The sequence below is a fragment of the Eulemur rufifrons genome, chromosome 7, assembly GCF_041146395.1.
Source record: "Eulemur rufifrons isolate Redbay chromosome 7, OSU_ERuf_1, whole genome shotgun sequence".
Lineage (NCBI taxonomy): Eukaryota > Metazoa > Chordata > Mammalia > Primates > Lemuridae > Eulemur > Eulemur rufifrons.
In genome coordinates this window covers 139,420,764-139,433,958 of record NC_090989.1, presented here as the reverse complement: position 1 = coordinate 139,433,958, position 13,195 = coordinate 139,420,764, and the positions used below count along the sequence as shown (strand labels likewise).

At 38.6% G+C, this 13,195-nt stretch overlaps 1 protein-coding gene across 2 annotated transcripts in view; it reads left to right on the top strand.

The window, feature by feature from the left end:
- Window positions 1-13,195, top strand: part of OSBPL10 (oxysterol binding protein like 10) — a 273,686-nt gene that overhangs the window by 129,714 nt on the left and 130,777 nt on the right. The window contains exon 4 of one of the 2 annotated variants that reach the window (XM_069473349.1): window positions 10,132-10,323. The exons of the other annotated variant lie outside the window; for it this stretch is intronic. Within the exon in view, the coding sequence (XP_069329450.1) occupies window positions 10,132-10,323 (192 nt within the window). The remainder of the gene's footprint in view (window positions 1-10,131; window positions 10,324-13,195) is intronic. 2 annotated transcript variants of the gene reach the window in all.

Genomic DNA, 13,195 nt, shown 5'->3' with positions numbered 1-13,195 from the left:
CCCAGGGCCTTTGCACCTGTTGAGTTTCTGCTCTTCCTCAGTTAGCGTGGCTCACTCCTTTGCTTTATTAAAGTCTTTTTCTTTTAATTTTTTAAATTTTTTAATTATTATAAGTACATAATAGTTGTATATCTTTGTAGGATACATGTGATGTTTTGATACAGGCATACAATGCGAATTAATCAAATAAGGGTAATTGGAGTATCCATCTCCCCAGGCATTTATCAGTTCTTTGTATTAGGTATATTCCAATTCCACTCTTACAGTTATTTTAAAGCATACCCTAACTTATTGTTGATTATGGTCACTTTGTTGTGCTATCAAATATTGTTCATTCTATCTAACTGTCTAACTCTCTGTCTATACTTTTGCGCCTATTAACCATCCTCCCTTTATCTGCCCATCCCCACTACCATTCCCAGACCCTGGTAACTGTAATTCTACTGTCTCCATGAGATGAACTGTTTTAATATTTAGCTACCACATATGAGTGAGGACATACAAGATTTGTCTTTCTGTGGTTGGCTTATTTCACGTAACTTAATGTTCTCCAGTTCCATCCATGTTGTTGCAAATGGCAGGATTTTATTCTTTTTTGTGGCTATATAATATCCACTGTGTATAGGGACCACAATTTCTTTATCCACTTACCCATTGATGGACACTTTGGTGGATTCCATGTCTTGAAAATTATGAATAGTGCTGCAATGTATATACATGTGAGTACAGATATCTTTTCAAAATACCATTCAAGTCTTTGATGTTACCTTCTCAGAAGGCCTTCCCTGGCCACCTGTCTAACATTGGACATTGTTCCACATTTTTCCTATCCCTGATTTATATTTTATTATTTAAAACACTTTATGTTTTGCCTATCTTCCGCCTCACCAGAATGCCATTTCCAAGGGAGCAGGAGTATTTGTCTGTTTTGTTCATTGTTGTATTTTTATTACCTAGAGCAGTGCCTGGCACATAGGTGATATTGATTAAATACTTTTTGCATCACTGAATAATAGGTGTTGTTGATGTGCCAGGTTGCTTTTTGGACATTTCATGTTTATAAGAAGTATGAGTCGTGTGTCTTTTCCAGTTTCTTTTGTCTTCTTGGAAAAGGAGAGGAGTGTTGATATTTTTAAGATTAGGTTTCCAGGGAAAGGGCAGTGGTTAAAATTGAGATTGGGGGGATTCATTGCTCTGTAAGCATGTATTGCATTCATAGCATTTGCAAGGTGAGGCCCTGTGTCAGGTTCCACAGAGTACACAGTGGCTCATTAGACATAGTCCCTGGCCTGGGAAAGGCCGTCCCAGGGGAGGCAGTGAGACGTGGAGAGAGATGACTCATGGATTAACATCCATTAAGTGCTATGAGTGCTGTATTCTACGTTTTATTTTTGACATCTATAAATGTATTGTCAAACCTTGCTCCTGTTAGTGTAATTGCTTAAAAACCACTAAAAAATTTAAAGTATTAGGTCCATGTGGTTTAGCCTTAATGAGCTTATTGTTTAAGCACCTGAGAATTGGTGTGCTATATGGGACTTAGATAGTAAAAAGTAATTTTTTTCCATAATGCTAACTAAGAGCCCTTAGTTACAGTGTTCTATAAAGAGTTTGGTGACTTTTATAAAGAGTGCAGAGAGGCAGGGCACCCTCATGACCTCGTCCCCTCCCAAAGGCCCCACCTCCTAGTAGCATCACCTTGGGGTTGGGATTTCAACATGTGAATTCTGGGGGACGGAGCACAAACATTTAGACCACAGTGTGCACGTGTGTGTTTGTGTGTGTGTGTATTTATGTCGTGACTTTGTTAATGTCTGTGCTGGTAGGGTGACTCCTTCCCCTTTGATCTCCTTTGGGAAGTTAACTTGGCCCGTCACAAACCTTTATTCTTCCATTTATATATTAGAATAAATTGGTTGAGTTGCTCAAACAAATTCCCACTGGAATTTTTATTAGAATAATTATAAAGTAACTGGGAGAGAACTGACATCTTTACAACATTAAGTTGTCCCCTTCATTTACCTGGTAGGTATATTTTCATTCTCTCCATTCCCTTCGTTGATTTCTTCTCACAAATTTAAACTTTTTTTCTCTGTAAGGGTCTTGTGTACTCCTTATTGGGTTAATACCTATACATCATAGTTTTTATTGCCATTGTGGATGGTACTTTATTTTTCTCTTGTATTTTCTGGGAACGCTATTGGCATTTCTAAATTCATCATATATGTGGCAACATTGCTGTATTCATTAGTGTTCTTTTTATTTTTATAAAACAATCACATCCATAGTAAGTGGCACTTTTTATTCCTTCCCTTCCTATCTTTCTGCCCTTTTTTTCTTGTCCTATTTTGTTGTCTAGTGCTTTCAGTGAACAGTGATAGTGGAATCCTTATCTTGTTTCTAACACTAAAAGAAATAAAACTAAAATTTCTCTGGTAAGTATCATGGTTGCTCTAGGTTTTTGGTATATTGCCTCATTAAGGGAACTTCTTTCTATTCCTTGTTTTCATATTTTTTTCTATTAAAATGACCATTCAGCATTAAAAAAAAGTCTCAGGGTTATGTTACTTATGAGACACATAAAATAAAATTCTTTGAGGATCTGCAGTTTCAAGAGGATCTAGTACAGTTTCCCTGCATTAAAAGGAGAGAGAGAGAGAGAAAGAGAGAGACAGAGTGTGTGTGTTTATGATGATAGGTGATTGGGTTGAAGTTTTAAGTAAGAAGAAAGGTAAAAATGTATAACATATTACCTTTTCTCCTTTCTATCAACTATTTTAATGTCTGCCATGTGTTGGACACTATTTTAGATGACTAGGTCCTTGTTTATTGAGAAGGGTCAACTGGAGGGGCTGAATCTCCAATCAGCCTTTTTTTTTAGTTGAGTCTTGAATGAGACTTGTAATTTGAGCCCTACTTTTGTATGGTTCATTTACCTTTCAGAGGCTGTAGTTTTTAGGTCTCTAAAAGAAAAGGGCTAGACTAGAATCATGTCTGAGGTGCCTTCTAGCTCTAAAATTCTGTAGTTCCAAAGCATGAAAAATACAGGGAATTGGGCTTGGTCAGCAGAAAGAGGAGTCTTTCATGCTTTCAGAATAAAGCATCCAAAAGGAATGGTGGTACTTGGCATTGCAAAGTCCCAAGCAAATGGTGTGGATGAAAGATGCAAAGCTGAGAAGGTGAGAGGTTTCGAAATCACATGTCACCACTTCTGGTGAATCTGGGGGAAATGGAGAGAAAAGGGTGTGTGATAAAGGTGCGGACCAATGCTTTTGGTGGAGTTGGTACCTTCCAGCTTGACCTGGAGATAGGCGAGGGATTCTAGAGCGGGTTGGATTACCTGTTAGGGAAGAGTCAGCAGGATTTATTTGGGTGGGGGGAGGAGCGCTGAAAATGACAGGAGAAAAAGCAAGCTAAAAATGTCAAGTTTTCTTTCCCTCCATTTGCAGGAAATGGAAATACGTGCGTTTGGTTGTGATAATTTTTCAGAAATCTTGCATCTGCATGTGCAATCAGTGATTTGGACAGTATGTTTAGAAGCAGGCTAGAGATTGCCTGTCTCTCTGGGAGAACTGCTATTTTCCCTTTGTGCACACGTTTGCACACATTTGTATTGAGATTGAGAGGGTATTGGTATAAAGTTAGTGAAAAATGTTTAAGGTATGTTAAAGATTTACAGATGACGATGGAAGAAATTTCCTAGGCTTAGTAGCTCCTATTTCTGGAAGAAAACATGAATTTGGAAAAGTAGTGAGAGCCAAAATGATTTTGAAAAGTTAATCATGGAAATGAACTTGGAAAATATCCCAGTTTTAAAAATCTGACTTCTACTTTAGTTCTGTTTTAAGCTTGAGATAATAGACAATTAAAAAAAAAAAAAAGAAAAAACAAACAAAAAGCAGAGCAAGTGAGAAGGTCATTGTGAAGCTATTAAGCAGAATACTGGAATGGATTCATTAAAAAAATAGTCCACATTTTATTCAGATGTTGACTACCAGGAAAATGAAATTCTAAACAATTTCGAAGGCCCTCAATGTGCTATTTTAAAAACTGTTATGCTTTCCCCCTTTTCTTGATTTTTTGGGCTATAGTTACTTTTGATTTTTTTTTTTTTTTGAGACAGAGTCTCGCTTTGTTGCCCAGGCTAGAGTGAGTGCTGTGGCATCATCCTAGCTCACAGCAACCTCAAACTCGTGGGCTTAAACGATCCTACTGCCTCAGCTTCCCGAGTAGCTGGGACTACAGGCATGCGCCACCATGCCTGGCTAACTTTTTCTACATATATATATATATATATATATATATATATTTTAGTTGGCCAGATAATTTCTTTCTATTTCTTAGTAGAGATGGGGTCTCACTCTTGCTCAGGCTGGTCTCGAACTCCTGAGCTCAAACAATCCACCCGCCTCGGCCTCCCAGAGTGCTAGGATTACAGGCGTGAGCCACCGCGCCTGGCCTTATAGTTTTTTGGAAGAAAAGGAATACATCACAATTTTTATGCTCAGCTTTCGCATATTTAGAAATGGCACATTAATTTTTTTTAAGAGAAGAAATGTCATGAAATGGTTTTAGTTGGTGAAATTTGGTCTTCAAAACATGTAACCAGACTGGTGTGATTTTTTTTCTGTGTCCCTCAGCCTATTTTCTTCTGAAATAAGTGTCTTTTTTCCCCCCTTGCTATGAAAGAATTCAAGGAAATGAGGAAAATATGTTCCAAATTAAATGTCATTTGAATGCTATTACAATTAGTTGATGCTCAGAAATTTTTCCCATCAGAAAAATTTTCTGTTGCTGAAGTGGTTGCTACAAATGTATATTTCAGATATTTATACACCCTTATTCCTTTTCGGCCTTTTAATTCCAGCTCAGCAATTATAAACTTCTGATACATGTTTTAAGAGGTTTTAAGGACCAGGTCATGATCTTTTCTATTTGATATTTGGGACTTTGTATTTTATTGCAAATATTAAGGGGAATTGTCCCTTACTTATTTAAACTAATTCTTTTACTACCCAGGTAGCATTGGAGTAATACATAGGAACTGTGCTTTCTATGACAGATGGATTTCTGAAAATGTAAAATTATATTTACGTTGTTGTTTTTTTTTTTTTTTTTTAGAGTCGGGGTCTCACTCCATAACCCGGGCTGGAGTTCAGTGGTGTGATCATAGCTCACTGTAACTGTGAACTCCTGAGCTCAAATAATCCTCCCACCTGAGCCTCCCTTGTAGCTGGGACTACAGGCACGTGCCACCATGCCCAGCTGATTTTTTTTTTTTTTTGTAGAGATGAGGTCTCACTGTGTTATCCAGGCTGGTCTCCAACTCCTGGCCTCAAGCGATATTCTCGCCTCAGCCTCCCAAAGTGCTGGGATTACAGGCGTGAACCACCATGCCTGGAATAAATCGTATTTTAAGTACATTTTTTTCTTTGAGGCAAATGGTCTTTTAGTGATTAGAATGATTAACTCTTTATCTTTCCTTTTTAAAGTTAAGGAAATCTTAAGGCCTCTTGAATCAAAAAGGCCGTATATTTGACTCAGGAATCACTTAACAACCGTTCACCAATAGTGGTGCTTGAAGACCTCATTTTTATTCATTTATCAGTGATAACATATACTGCATGCTTACTATGTGCCATGTGCTTTCTTATGTATCTTTTCTCAGTTCATTTTTCAACAATCCAATGAGGGAGTTACTATTAAATTTTTAAAATGAAGATACCCACTGAACTTTACTAGGTTATACAGCTTGTAGGTGGTAGAGGCCAGGTCTGAACTCAGGCAGTTGACTTGAGAAGGTGTGCTCTTAACCACTCGCCCACACTGTCTCACAGGACTAGGATGGTACAGAAGGCTATAGATGGTTCCGTGTTTCTTGCTTTAAGCCTTCTCACACTAGATTTCCATCTCCCAGGCTTGTTGCTGGATTCCATTGATTGGACATATTCTTTCCACTGATTCTTCTCCCTTTCCAACTGTGCCTTTCCTTCATGCCAGTTTTGGCCAGTAGATACAAAGAGCATGTATGGTGTCTTGTCCCCTCTTTGCAACCTTAGGAAATTTAGGAATCTAGTGAGACTGTAGGGAAAGACCCGGAGGTCTGTGTGATTGCACGTAGAACACCTGGACAGGCTCTGAGTGTCAGCGCTTTGTCTTACCTGACCCCACACTCTTTTTTGCTGTCACCCAGTATCAGCCAGGCACCCGCTGAGGGGGCAGGGGGCACGAGGAGCAGCCAGATGAGTGCTGATGGCAGCGTGGCGGGCCTGGGTAAAGGACGGAGCAACTGTTACCCTTAACTCAGAATACTCCACAGATGGCACGCTTGGCATTTCTGGTCGCCCCCACTGAAGTAAATATTTAGAACAAAAACCTGCCATGTTGTTCCTCAGACTCTGTTAATATTTTATTTTAAATTAGTAGCAAAGATAGGTTTTAGTGACATTCAAGCATAATTTTAAAACAAAACCTGGTGGTTTCAGACAGGCTGCATTTGGGGAAGACGGCCTGCTCATTTCTGGTGGTGGCAATTTGCCGCCTTTTCTTGCTTTTCTCCTGATACCTGATTTCCTATGGGATTTACCAAGAGTGAGACTTTTTTTGCTCACATTCACCCTGAGAGGAGGCATGGGTGTGAATTGAACTGTGAGAATCCCACAGTTAATGGAAAATTAAGGGTTTCTCAACTCAATATTACTGCTGCTGAATTCAAATGACTGACAGCCACTAAGTAATGATCGTGGGGTTAGACATCCACAGTGGAATAATTTGGCTCCTGGGTGAATTTCTTGATTTATTCATTTGTGGTGATATCGCTGCAGGCAAAGGCGTCTATTGCTGGTGCTGTCTTCCTCTCTAATTTCCAATGCATCCTCATTGTACTCGGAATTTAGAAGAGTGTATGTTTGTGCATCCCCTACAATCTTGATATTTAACTGCTGTACCAGATTAAATACCATGTAAGAATTTAACTATATTTTGAGTTTCTTCACCACTTTGATCCTACAGAAAATGGGGAGAAGGTCAGTGACTACTTACGATTTTGTGCTAAGCAACTTAACATTTTAAAAATCAATAAGGCCTTCATTGATCAAGTTTTGAGTGATATAAAGAAAGAAGCAAACTTTGGCCATGCAGCTCCTGCATGTCAGGCACTATGCTAAGCATTTTATGGGCATGATCTAATTTAATCTTCATGATGGCTTTTAAGGGTCAATATTGTTATTTCTCTTTTAAAGATTAGGAAATTGATGCTTAATGAGAAAGCTTAAATAACTCACTGAAGGTCACATGGCTAGAACCTAGGTGAGCTGGGGAGGGGCCGGGGAAATGAAACTTATCTGTCTGCCTTCAAAGCCTAGTGAAAAATCTGCCTTGGATTGAAATAAGCCTCTTAAACAATCAAAATATCTTTCAGTGGACTCCTAATACTTAGGCAAATTTACCATTATTAAAGGATTAGAGAAATAGCCTGTTTCCCCCTCCACATTCCAAGTGAAAGGATTGAAGCTGAAAGGAGGTGATTGTTCATTGTGATCCAGATATGTGTAATTCTTAGACCATGCATTTCTCCAGGCACCTATACGTAAGGTTATTTAAAAGCAATTCACTGGGTTCTGTCTTTGTCTATGTGCCTATTTGTGTCAAATCCAGACAACTTCTACAAGCTACTGTGGTATTTCAGGGCAACCCAAAATTCTGATTTCTGCCCCAGCGGTTCCCACCCCACTCCCCAGCCCCTTGGTGATTTGTTAAATGGTGGATCATTGACATTTAGAGCTGTGCCTGTTACCCAAGGCCTGAGGCTAAGCCTGCTGCGGACACCCAGACTGTGGGCTGCTATGTGTTCGGCTGCCTGTCACTTATCCTCCTAAGTCCTACTCAGGATTTGGGTTCTTCACCCTCAGAATATCCTACTGTGATGAGATCAGCTCTCATTCATCTTTTTGCCCTCATTTCTTTGGTATTTTCTAGCTGTATTGCCAAATTAGCACCTTGTTATGTACTGCGTTACTTTTTAAGAGTGTATATGTGTGCGTGTGTGTGTGTCTACTACCAGTCTGTCTCTGTATCCGTGTGTCTTACGTCCCCAGCAATATTATAAACATCTCTAGTGAAAAACTATCTCACACATCTTGTGTTTCTCCTTGACACTACACAGTAGATGGTTTCCTAGGCACATAGTAGGTCTTCAGTAAATATTTGATAATTGAATGACAGAAACTGGCATGATTCCAACATATCACCTGACTACTTTTTCTCAAGCTGAAATGAGGTGTAGGAACAATTAGAATGTAAATTTTATGCAGAATTAAAAATTTTTGAGTAGGGAATACATTCACATGTTTCAAAATGAATGAATATAAAAAACTCTCCAGTGAAAAATCTCCCTCCTCTGTTCCTACCCTTCTAGTCCCTGCTTCTCTACAAATAACCAGCCACTTTATTAGTTTTATGTGTATCCTTCTAGAGTGTTTTTGTTTTAAACAAATAATTTTCAAGAAATTTTAAATAAATAACAATAAAGTACGTATTTCCCACATGTTAGAAAGTATATTTTTCATGCTATAGAATAATTCTACACCTTGCTTTTTTCAGTTAATTATATAGCTTAGAGATTTTTCCAGATCAACTTAGAGACCTTTCTCATTATTCTCTTACAGCGTGGTGGTATTCCATTATGTAGGTGTACCATAACTTATTTAACCTCTCCCGCACTGATGGGCATTTGGGTCCTTTGCCCAAACGTTGGGCATTTCCTGTCCTTTGCCATTAAACATACTACTGTGGTGACTAACGGGGACATATGGCATTTCACCTGGTTGCAGGTGTATCTGGAGGATGTGTTCCCAGATGGGGTTGCTGGAGCTCAGGAAAATGTGTTTGTAACTGTGACAGGTCTGCCAGATTGTCCTCCTCAGGGGTTTTGTCACCTTTTACGTCCACAAACCCATTTCTCTGTGGCCTTGTTGACAGATTGTGTACTCAAACTTCTGAATTTTTGCCAATCTGGTAGGCGAAAAGATGGTGTCCTGGTTTGAATTTACGTCTATCTTAGAGTATAGTTGAGCATATTTTCATATGGTTTAAGGTCTATTTATAGTTTTTGTGAACTGTCCATATCTTGGCTCATTTTAATAATAGGTTGCAGCTCTACATTTTTCCTAGTTTATTTTTTGGCTTTGGTGGTCGTGGTAGTGGGGTTTTTTGGTTTATTTCCTTGTGGAAGTTTTCAATTTTTAGGTAATCAAATTTATCCAGCTTTTCTTTTATGACTTTTGGGTTTCGAAGTGTTAGGCCTTCCCCACCCCATGGCTACATGTTTTCTTCTAGTGTTGCTTGTTTTTCTTAAATCTTTGCTCCATTTGCAGTCTGTGATCTGAGATATGAACCCAACTTTGTTTTTCAGACAGCTGCCCAGTTATCCCAACACCATTTATTGAAAAATTATCTCCACTAACTAGAGATGCCATCTTTACCACAAATTAGATTGTTATTTGGATTATATATTATTATAGGATAAAATGTAAACATTGGACTAACAAATGGGGAGTAACTGGTAGATGACTTAGTTCATTCATACAGCAAACATTTATTAAGCACTTAATAAATTAAACAATTATTATATGCCAGGCCTTGGGGATATAAAGCTGAGTGTGAAAGCATCCTTTAAGATAGTAGCTGGGCAATGAATGGGTTCTCAGTGCGGTGGAATAAGAGCAGCAGAGAGGCCGAGAAAGCCAGGGAGAGGCTTCACAGGGCAGAGCTCACCCAGCTTAGTGTTGAAGGTTGAACAGAAGTTGGCCCATCAGGAGGGGAAGGGTGTTCTAGGAAGAGGAGATAATAAATGCAGAGGCAGAAACCCAGGAAAGCCCATGATCTTGGGGGTTGGGGGTAGAGGTTCCTGGCCGTAGGAGACACAATTGGAGATGAGACCAGAAGGACATCAAATAGAAATTGTCTTGGTATTTGTGGGATTTGAGCATGCAGTATTGTTATACCCACCCATCCCTCCATCCCTCTAAACAGATGAAGGGGAAAGATTAAGAGGTCCAAAACTAATGGAAGCCAACACTTAGTTGTGTTCTGTGGGTCAGTTGTTGAGTTGACACCTGTTGCTTATTCTAGAGTACTCCAAGCTCCCGGAGCCGAAGTCTCACTTTGCTCCCCCATGGAACACCCAATTCTGCGTCTCCCTGTAGCCAGAGACATCTCAGTGCGGGGGCCCCCGGTGTTGTCACAATCACGCATCACAAGTCGCCTGCAGCCGCCCGAAGAGCCAAGAGTCAGTATTCCGGCCAGCTTCACGAAGTCAGAGAGGTAGGCTTTGCTCTCCTACTAGGTTAAGTGGCCCATGGGAGTTGGGAGCTGGGACCGTTGCTCTGCCAACTCTTCCTTTGTGCCATCTTGTTTCTCAAAGAGGGAGGACTAGCTGCAAACCTCCCAGCCACACCACCATGACAATCCCTCCTGATTTAAAAAAAAAAGTTTCTGTCTCTTAGGTTAAGCAAGTTGTTAGGAAACCTCTGTCAGAGCTCAGGAAGCAGAGAACAAGCCTACACACACACACACACACACACACACACACACACACGGATGTAAATGGAAGTGCAGTCAATTAAAGTCTCCATGCTCATAGCAAAGACTACATTGAACTCCATGGATGCTCAGGAAATAATTTTGGGTGTCTTGAAACCCAAAATTAGACCTTATGCTGATTCCCGATTCCCCTGCTTCACTTTCCTTAGGGAAGTATTTATCTCCTCCTCACCATCACAGACACACTCCAGGGGGAGTGGTGGGTCTGGTTTCCATAGTGTAGTGGTTATCACATTCACCTCACAAGGGGAGTGCTGGGAAGTGAAAGGCACTCTCCTTAAAGTCAGAAGACTCTGCTCTTTAAGAGCAAGTCTTGTAACAGCTCTGAACCTCAGTTTCTACATCTGTAGAATGGAAATAAAAAAGGTTTTGCCAGCCTCTCAGGGGAAATATGAGGACTACTTGTGATTATGCCCATGAAAGCTCTTTAACTGTCCTTATAAGAGTGACATGAGCTTATAGTTTATTTTTACTTTTGATGCACTGGGAAGTCATCAGTTTGGGGATCCCAGAGCCTTAATAGTCATATCATCCTTTGCAACTATTACGGAAACAGACTAAAATAAATCATGTTGGTCTTGGTTGTCTAACTTGTGTTGAGTGCTGAGGGTTTTGCTCTGCAGCTGCCGCATGTACAGACCAGTGTTGTCCTGAAGGTACCAGGGCCCTTCTTCTGTGTCACACAGGAGAATGGGACTCTTAGATGACGGTCTTGCTGCTGCTTGAGTCACCACGCATCTTAGTTTTTAAATGTCACGAGCCAGGTAGTGCTCTGTTAGCTGACTACCTTGGTTCTGATCTGGCCCAGGGCAGAAAATCTAAAATCTTCTGAATCCAATATGTAGATACATAGGAAAGATCCTGTTTCTTGCTAGACTTTACACGTATATACTCTGTATCGCAGAGTCAGAAAAAGTGCAGAGTCAGAATTCTATTTTAATTTTGAGGTAGAATGTTTACTTTGAAGTAGTCACCCTAATGTGTAAAAAACAAAAAAAGTGGATATTAGCTTACTTTTGTTATATTGGTTCACGTGATGAATGATTGTGCACATGTATATATTGCTTTTTGGTTTTCATGGCACTTCTTTAAAACACTGTATTATGGAAAATTTTCAAATATACACAAAATAGAGCAGTATAATGTAACCATGCACCCATCACCCAACTTCAACAATTGCAGCTTTGCTGTGTCACGTTTTTGTTTCCTCTCACCACTTTATTTTTCTTGCTAGAGTATTTTAAAGAAATGTTAAACATTGTATTATCTTATCATCCAGTGAATGCGTTAGTATTTATCTAACAGGAAATTTTTTTAGGGAGGGTATGTCCTTTTATTTTTTGCTAGAAATAACACAATATCATTATTTTTTAAAACTTAGGTTATTTTCTGAATACAAAAGTGATTTCATGATAGAGAATTTAGAAAAGACAGAAAGGTACAAGAGAAATTTTAAAAATAACCTATAATTTCATCATTGTCAGTGTTTCAAGGTATTCTTTCCAATTTTTTTCCTAAATTTTCAAAATTGGGATCATACTATTACAGAAATTTGAAAGGACCACTAATATTCTCATCAATATTGCGTAATTATTGAAGGAAAATTTTAGATCTTTCTGGCAGGGTGAGTCAAGTAGCCCAGTATTTTCAGTGAATTCATTATAATGTTAACTTTTTATAAAACTTACCATTGTCTTCCTTTTATGTAGATCTCATTGAAGATTATTTTACAAGTCCTTTGAGACTATAAACTTAAAAAAAGGCAGTTGAAAGTTCGTGGTATTTTGAGAATTCTCTTTATTTCTATTATAATGAATCTCTGTTAAATCTAATAATGACAGGAGGCCTGTATGGGGGGAAAAATGGAGTAGTTGTGTTTAGTGAGCAGTGACCTAATAAAACTTGAGATACCGTAGCTTGATTTTTAGTAGCATTTTATTTAATATAATGCCCAAATCTTTTCTATTTCCATTTAAAAGAAGTCAAGTTTTTAAAAGAATAAAAGTATGTTCTTTGTGTATGTGTGTATATCTATGATAATGTAAAATATATAATGTAAAATATATAATGCATGTACACATTGCAAAAAAAGTATAAAGGAGAACATCAAAATTATCCATAATCCTACCTCCCTACAAATTACCACTTTTAACCTTTGGATGAATTTACTTCTGGATTTCTTTCCCCCTATATGTTATAGATATGTAAAAATTATCTATATACTCTATATGGTATAATCTAAATTTTATAAAAGATCATATGTGCTTTTTTCTTTATCATATTGTTTTCTGTTTTCTCTCTGTTGGGGGAAACTATTGAAATTTCCCATGGAGTTCTGTGATATGGAAAATAATTAGGTGAAATGTCTCCATAGCCACTTTGATATGTGTTTGTACTCCTGGGTGACAGTATATCTCTTCAGGTAATTATTCTTATATATAAATGACCTTTCTTACTGAAAATTAATTTTAAGTAAGGTTGTTGGGCTGTAAGTGCCAGACTGGCAGTTGAGAGAATTTTAGGGTGCTGAGCTCCTCTGGGAAGTGCTGAAAGTTTCAGTTCTTGGATATCATGTCTACCTTCACTCCTGATT